Genomic DNA, 18,883 nt, shown 5'->3' on the forward strand with positions numbered 1-18,883 from the left:
GATTTGAGTTCCCCATTGTACTCATGGTGCCTTAACAATTCTTTTCCATCATCTTCCATACAAGTCTTTTAATCAGTAATCCATAAAAAACCCTCTCATATGACTTACCCTATATGCCTTATTTTTATTCAATGACAATTTGCTTTTACCATGTCAAAGTCAATAGGATGAACACAGTTCTTAAATCGTAAAATGTGTCACAGATTTGTTTCAAAATATCCAATCTCGCCATCTGGGCATGCAATGTATGTTAGTGACCCACAATATTTAATAAAAATGCAAGTGAGAGTTTGGGGTTTCTGGGTTCTTCCCCTTTCCAAGAAAGACGACGACGACGGGGGGAAAAAAGAAGCATACATACTATTACATTTCTTAACAAAAGAAGAGTTCCAAAACCAAAAGCGTTAACAGGAAAGAGTATGAGAGATTATACATTTAAGTATAATCTTCCTGGTTTGGAGAACTCAGAAATCACTTAACGTAATTTAATTTCCATACCACTGACATATGATCTGGTAGCGATTGGAAGCCCTCCTGGATCCATTTATAATCTACAATGTACACACGCCTTTCCCCCCATAGACAGGCGCGACCACTAGATGGTGCTGTGGCGCCCTGTTCAGACACATCCCCACTTACTTGCAGTCTCTGTCCTCCAAATCAAAGTGGGGGTTGAAGTTGATCATAATTCTCTGATACGGGTCCGGAGCCTCAATCAGCCATTCACATTTTTCACTTGGGTGATAAGAATGAGGATAACCAGGAGACGTAAGGTACCCGGGGCTTTCAATTTTTATAGTATCGCCACATTTATCTGCAATAAAAAATTAAAAATACGATTTTAGTAGATCTTTCCCTGACAACCTGTTAGGTATTCTAACTCTCCATATAAATGACTGGTGATTAAACATTCCATAACTTTTTAAGGGGAACTCCAAGAGGTCCCTGCAAGTCCTTCATGTGGCACTGAAAGCAAAATTCCCCCAAGGAACACTCTTTGATCTCAGGAAGGCTGGCTCAGGTAGAAGGCAGGCTGATATCTTAGATAACTCTCCACCAGCCCCCAAAGTTCCTTCCCAAGAAAAAGGTCTTCTAGCATTAAAAACATTAAATCCCCTCAATTGATGTTAACATGGTCCCCGGGGAGCTTCTGCTAGACTTAATTATCCCCCAAGAAGTGTAATCACATTAAGTAGCAAGTTTTAAGTAGAAAGTGACGGAAAGAAGCTGTTCGACCCCTTGTGTTGCTTTTTGATGATAAGCCTGGTCTATGTCATTGATCAGTGGGGATTGCCTTTGATTGGCTTAAAGCCAACCCTTTTTTTTTTCTTTTGGTCTTTGTTTTATCTGCCCATAAATCTAAGTGATTTTGAGTTATCTCTGCTCTCGAGATCCAGATCAACAGAGAACAAAGTATATTTGGTAAAGCAGAAATAATTCTGCTTTACTTCTCCAAGTAAAGTTGTTCAGGCTTGGAGATCAGATCAAAGCAATGGTGCAGAAAGAAAAGTAAATAGCCACACGGCATTAATTCTAATTACCTAAATGTTGGGTGAAAAATAGCCCACCACACAGATCTGGGTAGCACATATGGTGAGCCACATCCTCACGTTCTGGGGAAAGTAAGCTAACTAGTTTTTGAGCTCCCATTTCAAAAAATGCTGAAGTGATTCACTGAGAGCCCAATAAACCGGTCTCTAGGCTGCTTTATTGTTCAGTGTAGATTCTCATTGTCACTTTTTATGATGGATTTTATACTGGATAGCTTCGGTCTAAAATGCTGCCACATTTATTGATGCTTAATTTTGAGCAATAAAAATTTGGTGCATAAACTATGTAAGAGGAACAGGTATGAAAGCAATGAAATATGTAAGCCTATCAATCACAGATTTTCAGTAATGGTATATATAGATTTTAATATTGCATCTAATAGATTCCCTGTGGAAAGAGAATGGCATTCTTTGCTCTCAGCATGAATTTATAAATCTACAGAATTTTATTACAGGAAAACCAGGTCAAATGGAAATGAAAGATGAAGTGCACATCAAAAATGCATAAAGCTACATGCATTACAGAAATCATTTCCCATAAATTAAAAAGAAGACAATATAAATTATATTGTTTTTCTCAATTGCTAGATGTTTTCTGATTTTGTTTCTTAGGCTAGAGGGTAGTCTTATACTGGTTTCCATTGCATTGGCTTGTAAAAAAAAAAAAAAAAAAGCTTAAGGTTTGCCAAGAAGAAATGATGTTGCAACCGGAGTTCAAAATCTCAGCTAATGATCATATTGGACTCTGCTATGGGATTCTACTGAGACTCTCGCATTGTTTTAAATGTACAGAAAACTTGGAAAGTGACCTTGCCTCATTAAGTCTCTTCCAGCCCTGGACAAACATCATGGCAGTGTCTGGCATCTGTTAGAGGAGTGAAATAAAACAGCCCTGGTTCTAGTCACTCCACAGAGTCACTTCAGAAGACATTTAGGTGGACTTGGTACCACACCAGAGCTCTTTAATCTGTGACTTCTGAGAAAGTGACAGTGTAATAAGATAATGTGAACTGCTAGACTCCCTGGCTCTGTTAAATCTCTCTAGCAGTTGATTAGGAAAGAGCAATTTCTAATGACTCTGGACCATTAGTCCTAAATAAGGTTAATGAATTAATTTAGCAGACACTGGTACTTGGAGGAGGTGGACATGACTTTAAGAGGTCTGCTGAGTTACAGAGGCATTTACCAGCTCTGGTCACTTCAAGCATAGCAACACGGCTTTAGCTAGTTAAGCTCATCAACTGAAGCTCAGATTCTCAGCATTCCCCAGATTTCTGCTAAGGAAATTAAGAAGTATGTTTGTGTCTGCATATATGCATATACATATATATGTAATGTATATGCACATATCTGTGGAGTTCACAACCTAAAGTCCGAAAGCATGTGCATAGGTTTCAAATCCATCCTGTGAACACCCCTACTGTGGATTTAAACTCAGGGGCTGTGGAAGACAGAGGGTTACTGCAATTTCTGAAGTCCAACCATTTGAGCTCTTTCAGCTGGAGGAGAATGTTATTTCATTCCCTGCCAGAGTATAGAAAGATGCCACCAACTCAGGTTCATTAATAAATTGAACTCCACATTCACAATTTTGTGTGTGTTTGGCTTCCCTGCCAGATAATAGAAAAAAAAAATGCCATCAACTCAAGTTCATTAATAAGTTGAACTCCACATTCACAATTATTTTTTTTGCATGTGTTTTGCTTCTAAGTCTATCTTTTAGAACACTGCTTGGTAGCTGTTAGGGGAAATCTATTGCTTAAATCACAAAACCTCCAAGCATATTAGAGAGATTAACTTCCATCATAAAGATGTGATTTAAATTCCACTTGGTATGAACCCCTGCACTTGTGGTTTCTTATTAAAACAATATACCACAGTAAGTAGTGGATGTTCTTTTCTTCTAATTACTTTGATTGAGATCTAAGCCAGACGAAAGTAAATATTTGATCATTAGTTAATAACAATTGATGATGACTTACTGTAAAGATAATCGCACATCCTTGCCATCATCTGCTTTACAGTGTTAAGTCAAACATGCCTACCACCAGATCACGTTTTAAAACACATTATTTAGGTTACATGGTACTGTTTACGTCCCAGTACGGTTTTTCATTTACTTAACAGTGAGTGGTTTTAAAAGCTAAGTGGACGCTACAACTAGGTTAGGGATTTTCAGATATCCTGGTGCCTTGCACTGTATATATCAGGTTCCTGCATTGACACTGTGCAACTTTCATTCATACTCCAGATGGATTAGGGACGATTTACAAAGGCGGGGGAGGGAGTCCCATCAACCCACAAACCGCTCGCCCTCTCGCAGTCACCCACCAGAGGAAAACAGTCTAGGGGAGCTACAGGGAGAAACCAGGAAGTAAGTTCTCCTAGTAAAGTGTTCATTAACTTTCAACAGCCATCAGATTTTTTGAAAGGGAGTCTCATCTAATTGCCTTTGGGAGGAAACATTATTAAGATAATTGGTGCGCTGAGCTGGGAAGGTAGGCAGCTGTGCCTTGTAACCGAGGTAGGAAAACCCCTGTAAGCCAACCAACTTCAGGAGGGAGCCCAGAGAGCTAAAATCCTCCTGCCCTAAACCAACACGATCTTATTTCCTTATTATTCCTTCTCCCAGCTAAAAGTTTCCCTCGCCCAGGCAGCCCGCGGCTCGCCCCGGCAGCTCTGCGTGAGTCCCGCGGCCGGGGCGGGAAGCCCGGACGCCGGCAGCCGGGAGCCCCGGACGCCGCGCTGTCACCCGCGCCTCCGCCTGTCACTTACCGTTGCGGAAAGCGCCGGCCAGGGCGAGGGCGAGCGCGGCGCAGAGCAGCGGCAGCCCGCTCTCCATTCTCCCTTCGCCGGGTCCCCAGGCAGACGCGGGAGGACGAGAACGTGCGGAGGGGAAACACAGCGAGGCAAGAGGGCAATCGAAACGATCCGAGGCGCTGCAACTCCGCCTGCAGCCGTGAAATCCTCAGCCCGTCTCGGAGAAAGGAAAGCAGCGAAGCAATGCCTTGATCCGAGAGAATCGCTTCTCTTTTTGTGTCTCAAGTCGCCTGCATCCTGTCATTTAGCTCCGGTTTCCTCTCCCTTTTCCCACACTTGTTCCTCTTCCAGGAGCCACTGCCCCGGCCAAGTCTCAAAAAAAAGGAGGGGGGGGGAGGGGGCGGAGGGAGGTAGGGCAACGCGCACCAAAGCCAATTTCCAGGAAGAAAAAAAAAAAAATCCGGCTTTTTTCTGGACGCGTTGGAGCCGAGGAGCTGGCGCCCAGGGGAGGTCCGGGTGTCTGCGGGAAGGAGTGGAGCAAGCAATGAAAAGATGAGCGGGAGACAGAGGAGTTTCACCAACTGCACCCCCGCCTCCCCACCTCCTCCGGCCTCCCCCACCCTCTGGAGCCTTCCCTCGCTTCCTCCCTCCCCTCTCAGCGCACTGGCTCGCCTGTAATTGCCTGACAGGAGACTGGGAGGAACAAGTTTTCCTCGCGGTGCTTTCTTTCCCCGTCCGTCTGTCTGTCTCTCTCGGAGGCCCTGCGGGGATCTCCACGGGAGGAAAGGCGCTGGGGTCTGCGCCCAGGGCGCGTGGGTGTGCGTGTTGGAAGACAGGGCGTTGGGGTCGGTGCCAGCCGCGGGGTCCGGCTAGCCTACCTCTCGTGCTGGCTCTGGACCCCCAAGGGGAGAGCTGGGCAGCTCCCCGAGGCGAGGATCCCACCGCTGCGGAGTGCGGAGCGCCCGGGAGGTGGCGGCTGCTTCTCGCCACTCCAAATCCCGAGGCGGGCGGGCGCCCGCGGCGGCGAGGGGCGCGGGGGTCACCCTCTGCCACTCCCCACCGTGCCAGCCCGAGACCTGTGGCAGAGAGCAGCCGGGCGCCCCAAGACGCCCCGGGCAGGGGCTGGGGGGCCAGGAGGAGAAAGCCGGGCTGGAGTTGGGGTAACGTACGGCAGAACCGGGCGAGGGGCGGCAGCGTGGCTGCCGCGTAAAGCAGAGTCAGACCTCCGGGGCGGGCGAGGCTGGGCTGCAGCCCCACACGGCCTCCCTGTCCCGCGCCAGGACGCGTGCCTGGGTGCCAGTCGCGCCCGGGTGCCCTCCGCGCGCCGTGGGCGCCATTGTTTCCTTGGATTCGGTGCCCTCTCCTCGGGGGCACGAGGAAGGCGGAGGGTGGGCGGTGCTGCGCCTCCTGAAGTAGGGGGCAGCCGCCGCCCGACCCCGCCCAGCCCTGCCTCGGGGCCCAGGTGCTGAGGAGGGGCTGGAAATTAAGTGTCAGGTGGCCCCTGTTTTTGCGCATCCCGAGGGAGGGAGAAGAGTGGTGGGGGAGGGGAGGCTCTTCGCGGAGCCCTCCCAGTGCCCGCTCCCGACCACGGGCCGTCGCGCGCGCCGCCCTCGAGCTCCTGCCCACCCCCACCGCCCTCGGCGGCGCGTCCTCACCCCCAGGGCCGTCCCTGAGGGCTTTTCAGAGAACTGCCGCGGGAGGCGTGTGCGGATGTGAGAAGCAAGGACATTTCAGGGAACAAACAGGTTGCGGCCACCGATCAGGTTCGAGGTCTAAATGCTCAGGGACCACCTCCCAAGGAGTTCGGGGGAAGGTGAAAAGGTCACACACCTCCTGGGAGTTGGCGTTTATACGCACAGCGCTGAAGCGCAGCCTGACTCCTACCTGGCGCGCAGGGCTGGCAAAGGAGAGTTAGGAATGTTGGCAAGGAGACTCTGGTCAAAGGTTTTGGCGGAGGAACTAAGGGCGGGCGGGGAGAAAGGCAGCCCGAGACGCGCGCGCCCCAGGCGAGGCTCTGCGCTCCCGGGTCCGGGCTGGGCGCGGTGACGCGCGCCCCTCGGGGGGCGGGCGGGCCCCGGCCGTGCCCAGGTGCACCCGCGGCGCCTGCACTGGCCACTCTGTCGCTGCAGTCAAGCCTTCCTTCTCTCCTGCCGCACCCCTGGAGCCCCCGCCGCCGAGCTGGAGAGCCGGCCCCTGCGCGTCGCGAGCTGCCCTGCCCCCGAGCGCCTCCCTCTTCTCGGCTCTCGGACCCCTGGGAGGCGCGGGGTGGGAAGGGGACACTAAAAGGCCGGGAGTCCGATGCCTGGGTAGAGCGGAAGCGGCGGTGGCGGGGCCGTGGGCAGCTCCAGGCCCCGGGCCGGGGGGCAGGCGGGCTGCGAGGCGGGGGCGCCGGCCGCGCCCAGCGCAGACCCGGGGGAGCGCGCGCGGCGGAGGAGAGCCCGGGCGCCTGGCTACGACCGGCGCGTCGCCTGCCCGCCTTCGTCCCCTCCCCGGGCACAGCCCCCAGCTGCGCGGGGCGAGCGGCATCGTCAGATTTGGGGTGACCCCGAGCGACCTTAGTCCAAGGCGCGGAGAGATAGGCGCCTCTCCGGCCCTGGCAGGTTGACAGCTGAGGGGACCGAGCGGGCGCGGCGGCCGCAGTGGCAGATTCCCGCCTGCCTCCTCGTGGGAAGCGGCCGCCGCGCTCGCCCCGGGGCGCCCGTTTTGACCCGGCTGAGCCTCGGCGGGGTGAGCGAGGGGGCACACGCGGGAGACTCTAGCTGTGTTGTTTTTAGAAAACTGCAGCCAATCTCTCTTCCCCTTTCCCTGCTGAGTGTGCATTTCCCAGCCTAGACCCGCCAGGCCAACAAATAAAGCCACCGGATCAGGCACTCAGCGAGGGACCGCCCCCAGCCCGACCCCGTCCCCCTCCCTGGCTCCCTCCAGCCTCTCCTCGGGGAAGGAGGAGGCTCAAGGCTCAGAAAACGCAGGGCTCCTTTCCTGCTCGTCAGCCGAGCACTTCTGCCAGCTTTCCCCAACCAACTAGTAAGCCATGCGCTAGGTACTCAGAGGGAAATGTCATGTCTAAGTTCTGCCTCTGGTGTCCCTCGTCTTAGCTGATCTGAGGCTTCTGCGGGTTCCTCATTTGCACGCACAGTGCTGGGCGAGGGAGCCCTACCGCACTGAGGGATAATTGCCGGCTAGCGGGTTGGTGCTGAGCAAATCGTCCTTGCTAACAACCTCTTTCCTTTGCTGTTGGATTCCACTAAGTGGTGAAAAGGGCCAGTTTTAGGTTTCTGCAGTTCCCCACCAAGGCAGACAGACAGACTTTCTATGAGAGTAAGTGATGGGCCGAGGGACAACTCAGCAGTGTTCCTGGGTTCATTTTATTTTGGTCTCACGAACATCCCTCTTCCTGCTATCACAAATCCGCAGACTGGACAGGAACGACCCAGTTCCCCGGAAGGGAAGATGCCTCTAGAATGCCCGGCAGGGGCCGTCAGTGGGCAGTACCCTGCCTCTTGCCCTTCCACCAGGGCTCCTGCACTCAGCTTGGACTCCCGGAGCCTGGCTGGAACCGTGGCCCGTTGTTAAGAATAGACTGGATGGCAAATGCTCATTCCTTTCATCAAGTTGTCATCAATTTGTCAGAAATAAGATGAAATCGATTGCTCCCAGAAGGCCATTTGAGCCACTAACTTCCTCAAAGTACTTCAGACTGATGCAGTATATGGAGATTCAGGTTGGTAGTTCAAAACTGTATCTAGTCGGTTTTTCTTTTCTTTTTTTTTGAGACAGAGTCTCGCTTTGTTGCCTGGGCTAGAGTGAGTGCCATGGCGTCAGCCTAGTTCACAGCAACCTCAAACTCCTGGGCTTAAGCAATCCTACTGCCTCAGCCTCCCGAGTAGCTGGGACGACAGGCATGCGCCACCATGCCCGACTAATTTTTTTTTGTATATATATTTTAGTTAGCCAGCTAATTTCTTTCTATTTTTAGTAGAGACGGGGTCTCGCTCTTGCTCAGGCTGGTCTCAAACTCCTGACCTCGAGCGATCCACCCACCTCGGCCTCCCAGAGTGCTAGTAGTCAAGTTTGTGGGTGGGTTTTTTTTTTTTTTTTTTTTTTTTTTTTTTTTTACCATATCAAACCCATATATTTCAGAAAAGCAATAAAACACCTTATTTTTAGTAGGAGCTAACCTACATTTGAAATGTAAGAATAGATGAAGTGAAACTTGGAAAAAGATTAAAAGTTGGAATTTAAATTAACTAGTATTTTAAAATAATGCTATTAAAAATGGCAGTTCCATCAAAGGACTCTGTCATGCAAGACATGTCTTTGGGACCTCATTTAGGGCTATCTCCTTAATTTGTACTGTTGGAGAAGGAAGAAAATAAAGGAATCTTTACTTTTCTGATCCTTCATTTTCAGCCTTTTGAAAGTTACTTTGAAAATTCTTCAAATATTGGAGAAAAGACAGTACCATCTAAAATTTTAAAACGAAGTTACAATGTAAAGTTTTTGTAAAACAGTATATTCAATAAAAAAGATAAAGAGAGTGCTAAATTTTGAATCACATTGGTGGATTTGTTGGTGGTAGAGGTGAGGGCTACAATTTGGAAACTACGTTATTTGTCTGAAAGGATAATCCTAAATTATTCTGCCTTCATTGGATTACTTTTAAATTAGAAAAATTAAAATAATAATCATCAACACTCACAAAACCAATAAAAACATCATTAGAGGGAACATATTCAAAATTTTGAAAGGACTATTTTAAATAGGGCATTCTTTAAAATATAGTTTGAGGGATCAAAGCAGGGAAGTGGCTGCCTCTTAAAAGTTAATCATAGTTTTATGTAACTAGAGAACGAAAATTGTAAGGGGTTTTGAAAGACATCGGAAAACGATTTTTAAAATATCAAATGAGGACCACGAAAACACTTAAGAATTGTTGAATTTATCCTAAAAGAATTTAATTTTATTTCATATTTGTATTAGGTGACCCTGGCTGTTGCCTGTAGACTGGGTTCTAAGTGGAGCAAGGGAGGCAATGGAGAGAACAGTTATGATCAAAATGGAAGGAATGGATGAAATTGCTGAGGACATTGGAAAAGGTGTCTAAGGACAGAATGTTGAGGGACCTTTAAAGCCTTGATCGTCAGGATGAGCCAACAAAAGACCTTGAGAATGAGCAAATGGAGAGGTAGGTGGAAAAACCAGGGAAGCAGATCGTCCTCAAGGCCAAGTAGAAGAGGGATTTGTAAAAGGAAATGTTGGACAAGAGTTGAACATTGTTGAGGGTTCCCTTTGGTTGAGGATTGGAATGCAGGTGGACTTAGCGGGTTGATGTCTCCTGAGAGTTGACTTTACCGAGAGTCCTTCAGTAGAGGGAGGGAGGAACAGGATTAGAGACCATATTGCAATGTACTGAGGAGTCAATGTGACAAGAGAGACAGGAGTGAAGATAATTCTCTCTGAAAGTTTCTACTGAAGGGGAGGAGACAGACAGACAACAGCTCTGAGAGGAAGAGGTGTGGGAGGGAGGTTGATTGTTTTTATTTTCTTTTTAGTTTGCTTTTAAGATCGGGTACTCATGACTATTCTTAAAGGCCTGATGGATAGAATCTGGTATTGGGGACGATATTGAGATTAAAGCACAGAAAAGATAATCAGGGTGCAAATTGCCTGAGAGGCAGGAGGAGATACAGTCTAGAACCCAAGTGCAGATGGACGGATACATGCCAGGTAGGAAGAGGGGTAGCTCCTCTGTGATAGCAGTGAGGACAGAGGAGCTGATGAGTGTGACAGCAGGTAGGTTTGTCATTCTGGTGGGGGACAGTTTCTCTCTGCCCTCTTCCATTTTCTCTGTGAAGTAAGTTGTACCTTTTCGTAAAAATAACGGTGCAGGAGAGGTCCCGAAAGCCGCCAGAGAGTAGAGAAAATCTAAGTGGATGACCAAGCGGACCAGAGAAGCTGCTGTTGTCATTGCGGTTGTTTTGATAATTTTCCAAGTTGAAAATTTGACCTAGGAGCACATTTTCTGTAGAACACATTCTCCTAGGAAAATTGGCTAGTTTTTCATGAAACTCACAAAAATTCACTTAACTCCTAATGAAGTAGTTATATAATATTAATGGTATTATTTCAGCTTTAGTAGGTGTTCAATATGTATATATATATTTTAATAAAGGAGTTTTTCTAACCATGACTTACAACAAATTAATGAATGTATCTTTTCATGTGCAGGAAAAGTGTTCCCCCAAATAACTCTTTGCAGTAATGTCTTTACTTCCCCCCACCCTATTCTCTTCTTTGTCCTTTATGCTCCTAAAGATGGTCAAAAAAGAATTTAAAATTTTCATTTATAGCCTATGCCAGCCATTCACAGATTGGCTTATTTGGTTAATTCATGTGGAATGCACCCAAAATGTTTCTTCAGTTTTGTAAAGTCCAGGCTCAACATCAATATTGCACACATTTTTCAGATATAGATGTGATTTTTAAAAAAATTGTTATGCAATTTTAATGGTTTATCCTGTCTCGATAGTTCAGTTAAGTTGTATTAGATTATCAGTGGGCATTGTTTTCAACAGACTTATTCCTTCAATTTATTATGTTAAACCATCAGATTGCCAAAGCAAGAGGTGATAAATTAATACTCGCTTGGTTGATTTTCAGCTACAAAATGCACTGCCTCAATGGACTTGCTCTAATGTTACACAAAAACTTGTATGACGTGAGGAAGTTATGCAGAACAGAGCAGGCCTTTTTGGAACTTTTATGTTTTAAGAAGTTTTCGGTTTATTAGTACAACAGGTTACCTTTTGGCAGACGCATCTTCCTCCTGCTCAAATGCTATAAACACCCCAGCAGGGACGATCTATAGCAATGTAGACAGCGAAGAAAAATATTTGCTAGGAGATACTCCTGCACTTTCTCTTTTTGATTTTTTCCACTATAAGTTTTAGTTCTGGAAACTGGAAATACCAGAAAGGTAGAAGGTGAGACAGAAAAATTGTAAAGTGATGGGTGATGAAACAAAATATATCAGTTTGCATTTTAAAATGTAAAGCGAAAAAGCAAACACACACTGGACCTCTCTACTTAGTATAATTTGCATTCACAGAGTTCAAAGAGGACCTGGGCATTACCTTCCTCTCAATCATTGCTGCTTCTCCCTTACTGTACAGGTGGATGAACTGAAGGTACAGGCAGAGCTCAAATTTGGCAAAGTTATACAGCAATTCTGTGATGGAATAAAATATTGGAATGGAGGTTTTGTGTTTGGGTTTGTATCTTAAAGAAGGTGAAAGTAGAACTTTATAATAAAATAAGGCTAAATAACACAAGTGGCGTATCCTTTTGGAAATTCACAGGGATTTCCATTTGATTGTATTTTATGAGGTCAAGTGGCTTCTTTGAATTTGTGCTGTACCGCGTGTCTAGCCCGGTGTGCAAAGGCACCTTTCTCCACTGTAGTTCTTTTTCTGAATTTTTCAGCACCTTTTGATTTCATAGATTTAGTAATTATGTTGGGACACACAGACAGGATGGAGTCAAATGTACTCGATTTTAACTCGTGCTCAAATTTACTCAAACGTACTCAGATTTGATGTTGTCTGCCAAAGCAAACTCCGGTCCCACTGATTTTTAAAATTCTGTGGATCTTGGTTTGAGAATCTGTGCTTTGGGTTTCAAAACAATTATCCGTCTTAGGTAGATCCACTCTGATATCTATGTATTTGATATTAATACTGATCTGTAAAGTGCATATCTTTTATTACATACAAGACGGCAACTTTCTTGTCCCATGTAAGAGGAAATATAAATACCAGGATACATGAGTGAGTGGTAGTCAGGGTTTTCAGTTGCATATCAAGAAACACAACCTGGATTAGTTTAAACAAAAAAGTGATTTAGTGGTCAGAACTGGGAAAGCTGAGAGCAGACCCGGCTCCGGGTATAGCTGGAGCTAAAGATTTCGTTGATGCCAATTAACGAGATGGCTTCTGTGTTTGCATCTGAGCTGGCTTCATTCTCAAGCAAGCACTCTCCAGGCAGTGTCACAGGTGGTAATGACAGCTCCAGGCTTAAGTGGTCCTCCAAGGTCATGATCACAGAGGAAAGATTCGGGAGCAGGGTGCTTTCTCCCACAGAGTATGTGATTATCATTAATAAAATTCTGACTCGCTCCAGTTGGAGTATATGCCCATTCTAGTCCGTTGTCAAGGGAGATGGGTTCCTCTTATCAGCCCACCCCGGCTCTGGGCGTGAGCACACATGGTCGACAGAATGCAGAGAGGCGATCTCCAAGAAGACAAGAGAGTCCCTGGATTCTGTGACCAGAATAAAGGACAAGGGATGCCAGGCTGCCAGTGGGCACAGGTGTCCGCTGCTCGGCAGCCCACTGTCTTTTTTATTGTCATTTGTTTTCTAGTGACAGTACAGTTGACCCTCGAACGACACAGGGATTATGGACACTGACCCCCACCATAATCAAAAACCCACGTATAATTTTTGACTCCCCAAAACTTAACCACTAATAGCCTACCATTGACGGGAAGCCTTGCCAATAACATAAATAGTCGATGAACACATATTTTGTATATGTATTATATATACTGTGTCCTTGCAATAATGTAAGCTAGAGACAAGAAAATGCTGTTAAGAAAATCATAAGGAAGAAAATATATATTTACTATTCATCACATGGAAGTGGATCATCATAAAGGTCTTCATCCTTGTCGTCTTCATGTTGAGTTGGCTGAGGAAGAGGAGGGGGTGGTCTTGCCGTCTGAGGGGTGGCCGAGACAGAAAAAAATCTGTGTATTGGTTCAAACCCATGTTCTTCAAGGGACAACCGTGCATGAAACTTTCAGTTCTTAGCTTTTATCATAGTTGGTGTTAGTGTATTGTATTTGTTTCATTTTGCTCTGTTTTTGGCCTTTTATCTGAATATCCAACTGTGGCAGGTAGCGTGAATCTATAGTGTGCACTTCAAAATTTGAGACTAGTATTCATACTTCATTCAGGGTCAGCCGTCTGTAAAACTCTAAAGCAGGTGGAGTTCATTTTTAACTCCATTTCCTCTGGGTGTACGTCCCTCATTTTTATTTTCTCCTCCCTGACCCCTTACAAGAGCCTTTAAACAAATATGTCAGTGGAAGAGCACAATACGTAACTCACAGAATGGTGAGATTTCAGACACCAGTGTTAGCCAAGTGGGGAAGGTGTTTAGAGGCAAGGAACCTTCCAAAATAGCCTCCTCATAAGGATACCAAATAGGAAACCTATACATGCTGGTATCAGACTGTGCCACTGGGTTCAAACATTTTAAGCTGCCTTTGAGAAGGAAATGAGAATATATTTACTCTGGGGAGATGGCCCTGAAGACAGGGCCTAAGAATCACTTGTAAAATAGTAAGTTTTCTTCCACAAATGGAAAAAATGTTAAGGGGTGTTGATTGGTGTATCCCAGGTGTGAAGTTTGCAATAGAACCGCAATAGCATCATGAAAGGAAAGGCTTGGAACAGCCTTCTGCAAATCTTGTGCATTTTTTTTTTTTTTTTTTTTAGGAAGTATGTTAAGACTCTTGGAACAAAAGAATTACTTAACTATATTGAGATATAGTTGAAACAGGCCCACACATGTCTGTGGTACCAGTTTATTCTTTTACAAAATGTTACCTTTTTAAAAAAGTTTAAAATACACACTTAAATGGGGATGGAAACCATGTCAAGGAGAATCTCACCTATGAAAATATATAGCAGAAAGCACAGCTTCATTTCAGAGCACTGTACTCGGAGTCCACTCTCAGCGATACCTCTGTTCTCAGAGCAATTCTGAACATGTTGCTTCAACGTATTTTCATCTAACTTAATCTTGAGGTCTCTCTCTCTGAAGAGTGGCCATAAACTATCGCTGCCCTGATGGGGCTCCCGAGGGGGCGGTCCTGGCTGTTGACAGTGAGACTTTAATGAGATACTTCTTTTTCCTGGTGGAAGGCCCAAAGCCTAAGTATCCAAGGGACATCTGTGGCCAGGTGTCCCTTGCACAGAAACTCATTTATACTGGCAGACACCCTTTGGCTCTTGTCTGAACTGTGTCCAGTTCATTCCTGTGTGTATTACGCAGAGACCCCAGAGAGAGGAGGGTAGCATGTCCCGCAGGGCCAACGGGAAGCGGGGAGCTATCTGGGACACACACACCCAACCAGCCAGTGGGCAGCAAGAGACAGAGGAGATTACCTGCAGGTCAAAGCCTTCGCTGGGGTCCAGGGTGTTACCCAGGCAGGTTTCCTGTGGGGAGTTCTAGTTGGTGGCTTGGAGCCAGCAGGCACCAGCTGTGACTGATAGGTGGTCACCGTGGCATATCTATGAGGTCCACGTGAGGTTTGCGGGTGAGTCACGTAGGCTGTATCTACATGTCCCATAGGGAGGTGGTCACCAGCAGGCAGTGGTAGGAGGCAGATACCTGAATCAACCACCATGAGGAACTGGGAGGAGACAGAGAGCTGGAAACTGAGTCCAGGTTGACTGAGCCCTGCTCCTGGAATGAGAGAGTCAAACGTAGATTCAGCGTAGATGCCAAAGCAACATCAAACTGTAGAATTCACCGTGTGCTTCCTGCTGCTGAACTTCCAGTGATTTCACCTGTAAAAGACAGGTGTTGAATTAAGTGCTCTTTCAGGACCTCATCAATTGCAAAACTGAATGATTCTACTGTTTCGTACGCAGCTTTTATAAAACATTAGAGCGGGCTTGTCATTACCTGATTTGATGGGAGGCCTCGCATGGGTGGAGAGCTGTACCAGGACAGGACGCGGGGCGACTAACTCTGACTTTGACTCCTTTGCGCATCTGCTATTGGAAACCTTCTCAGTATATTTTCTTTCTGAATTGTGTCCCTAACACGGACTATGAATCTCTGAAGAGGGCATGAATATCATGTCCTGTGTCTACCTGTATGCTGTCAGCTCCTAATAAGAAATATGATGATATTAATAAAATAAAGTACTGTCAGAGGAGTGGAGGGCATGGCCAAACCACAAAAGAAAACAAAGCAAAGCAACCACAAAACACAGGCACAGATACCTTTCGCCAAAACTCTTCCTTACCTAATTTCTCTTAAATATAAGGCAAGACAGTGTTCCTATTCAGCTGAGAACCAGAGTATTTCATGCAGGGTCTTTGGGAGTTAACTAAATTAAAAATTTAAGGAGAAGATTTATTGAGAAAATATAGGTCAAAGCATGGCTGTTCCTCTGTTTCTGTGGTCATGTGCTATTATTATGCTTCTAGAAACCTTCCGCCTACTAGGTACCCTTGCCAATGGAAACCAGTTGCCCAACTGGGTTCCTCTTCCTTCATTTCCAGTTCTAACCAGAAAAGCAGGAGCAGGAAGACAAGTGACACCACATTTGGGTCGTGGATCTCTTTTTATGTTATCTCTGGCTTCTGGACCACAGGTATATTATTTTTCAGATCAATTTTTGAGCTTAATTGTCAACTTGCTCCTGAGGTTGGAAGCTCTACCTACAGAGTACCATGCTTTTGACGGAGAACGCTTCTGGGCAATTTTCGGTTCTTCATAGAGATACTGGCTGGATTCATACTGCTTAAGCTGTGGCTACAGCAAACATTCTCAACATTATGAAGTCCAGGAGGTAGGTTTTGTTGCAAACATGAAAATATTCCGCAGCTACATGCTGGTTCAAAGCAGGAGGGAGGGAGTCGGAGAGGAACTTCTTCACCCAGCTAACAAGGCGTGTATTTGCTACAGCTTTTGACAAGCACATCTCTCAGTAAAAGATGTACTTGAAAAACAGTATAAATAAAATAAAGTTTTAGAAAGGCTTCCAAACATTCCGCCTTTCCCCCTGAGGCTATAATGACTATCCTGGTTTCAAAATCCCTTTTCTTATTCCTTCTACGTTTTCCCATTTCATGCTCCCTGGGAGTATCTCTGTAAGATAAGCCTGTGGAAAATGGGTGATGAGGAAATCGTTGCCTTAATTGAAGGTCACGTCTACAAAGGTCCAGGTAGATGTGCTTTGGCTGATGGAAAAATCCCCCGGAGGGATATCCTGCTGCCCTAAAAGAGAGGGTCGCTTGCAATTTGTCAGGACCCGTGTTGGTCCCCTTGGTCCCCGGGTGGTGGTTGGAGCATTGTCTCCCTTAATCTCACGACCAGGTAATCTCCATCACTGAGGACTCCCCACATTTGAAGGGGAAAAGGAAGAGCCCCCAAGGGTTTTGTAATTAAGCACAAACATTTTCACAGTGTTCAGTCAAAGCTGAATGGCTTCCAGATCCTCGTGGTGTTGAGAGTTCTCTTGCTCTACACAATTGCAACCTTTGCTGTGTCTCTTTCAGTTCCAGCTAGATTAGCACTGAGCCCTGGCCTTGTTCTTTTTCTTTTCTTTTTTTTTCTCCTAGTGCTTTTCTTTTAAAAGAAGAACAAAGAGAGTGATTTTGTTGTTTGTTTGCTTTCTTTTCTTTTGTGGTTATTGTCAACAGTGTAGCACTGACACACTTTTTAGCCTAAAGCAGAGAGGACATTCTAAATACAAAAGATACTGCGCTTTTAATAACTTGATTTCCTAAACCACTGGAGGATTGTGGGATATGTTAGACTACAATGTAAGCAGTTTATAGGGGTTCCCATGACAGCATTATTAGCTAGTAGTTTCACCTAACAGCCTTCTTAATTTGCTTTGTTTAGTTGTGGGTTTTTTGTTTTTGGTTTTTTTTTTGCCAGTGGACTTTCTGTTTGTATAACTACAACTATTAAATATCCATTCCCAATATTTTAGCTTCTCTTCTTTCCCTGGTGGAATATTTTCAATTGTGTCATTTCAGCTCCTACTGCTTATTTTGGGTGGTTATCATTATGTGTGGTCCCTGGCCCAGGAATGGGTTCTGCTCTAGATCTGTTTCAAAATTAGTTGGTTAGAATTCTGCACAGTTCCCCGCAGGAACAAAGTCATAAAGGATAGGCCACAGGCCAGGCCACCAAGACATTTTAAACTCACACATAGCTGAACTTTCACTATTGGCAGCTCCGAGCTGTGAAGTGTCTTATGACACTGGCCCTGGTTATTTTTAAGAGGGACTAGGAAGGTGAGTCAACAAGGCACTGGTGGACGTAGGCTGGAAAAAGCCAGGCTTTGGCCACCGGGTTGTCCTCATGGGACGGTAAGGGGCAGCATCCTAGATTGGAGAACTCCAAAGTGGTGGCTGGATTGGGGTCCTAACAGTGCACGTAGCTCCCGGAAGGAGGTACCCTGACAGCTGAACACATTAATTTGAACAAGAGGATCACACGGAGTTGTGTCTTCAGGGGCTGAGTTGGCTTGGAAGCTAGAGGGAGGCAGCAATTGCTTCTTATTGTACATGGCTTATTTGGAAGTTAGAGTCCGTTTTATTCAACGAGGGTATAATTATGACTTTAAAATCAACCATGTTTTACTATTATAATATCATTTGATGCTTTTAAAGTCTGGAGGCATTCTCATCTGCAAGCGCATGTATTTCTTATTCTAGAAATCATGTTTTCATGTTTGAGTTTTTTTTTTTTTTTTTTTTTGAGATAAGGTCTTGCCCGGGCATGAGGGCAGTGGTGTGATTATAACTCACTACAACTTCAAGAGATCCTCAATCCTCCTGCCTCAGCCTCCTGAGTAGCTGGGACTACAGATGCATGCCACCATGCCCGAATAACTTTGTTATTTTTTGTAGAGATGGGGTCTCACTATATTGCTCAGGCTGGTCTTGAATTCCTGACCTCAAGCGATCCTCCCACCTCAGCCTCCCAAAGTGCTAGGATTATAGGCTTGATTCACCATGGCCGAGCCAGAAATCATGTTTTTATGTGGTTGCTATTGGATAAAAATGGTAATGTACAATGTACAATTTTTAAATTGACAAGAGTAGATTTTTCAGGCTATTATTATCATTATCCTATATATTCTTTCGTTTGTGACTCACAATATTTTTTGCATTTTCATTTGGCCTTAAAAAATAGAACAAGAATGCATCCAAGTATAAAGTCGATTGCAATGTGACCCCTCCGGGTTTCACTTCAAAATGGTTATATTGTGGGTGTTTTTAATATCAAATTGCCATCATCTGGAAGGGAAACGATTATTTCAAAATGTTTTTTAACAACCTAGAGAAATATCTAAGAAATATTAGCCCGGATCCTGCTATAATTTTTTTCAGATGTGTTCCTATTGCTGACAATTGTTTTGTAAAATCTTTATGATGGGACCTCTTATCTTGTCTTTGAATGTTGCAGTCTAGAAATATTTAGACGGCTTGCTGTTATGTCTGATATATCCTTGAGGCCATCAGAACGGCGAGCGAGCTCTTTTTCCCAGCACCGATTTGATATTTCTTATATATCCAGAGCGGAATTCAGGAGACCCGGGTGACATGATCAATAAGTGATTTTGAGAATTGCTCAGAACTCCATTTTATCTTTTTTTTTTTCAAACAACCTTTAAAATCAGAAACTCTGGCATAGCACTCTCCGACTGTGCCACAGAAGGACATAAGGATGTTGGTGCTTTTTCCTGTCTATTTTTGTC

The 18,883-nt window shown here is 45.5% G+C and overlaps 1 protein-coding gene across 5 annotated transcripts in view; it reads right to left on the minus strand.

The window, feature by feature from the left end:
* NRP1 (neuropilin 1) overlaps positions 1 to 4,684 on the minus strand; it is a 133,828-nt gene extending 129,144 nt beyond the window's left edge. For all 5 annotated transcript variants that reach the window (XM_069459002.1, XM_069459001.1, XM_069459003.1 and 2 more), the window contains exons 1-2: positions 4,326 to 4,684; positions 640 to 814 (exon numbers count right to left, since the gene is read on the minus strand). In XM_069459002.1, coding sequence (XP_069315103.1) covers positions 640 to 814; positions 4,326 to 4,392 — 242 coding nt within the window. In that variant the 5' untranslated portion in view covers positions 4,393 to 4,684. The remainder of the gene's footprint in view (positions 1 to 639; positions 815 to 4,325) is intronic.
* Between the last annotated feature and the right edge of the window lie 14,199 nt (positions 4,685 to 18,883).

Source organism: Eulemur rufifrons, chromosome 25 (genome assembly GCF_041146395.1).
Source record: "Eulemur rufifrons isolate Redbay chromosome 25, OSU_ERuf_1, whole genome shotgun sequence".
Taxonomy (NCBI): domain Eukaryota; kingdom Metazoa; phylum Chordata; class Mammalia; order Primates; family Lemuridae; genus Eulemur; species Eulemur rufifrons.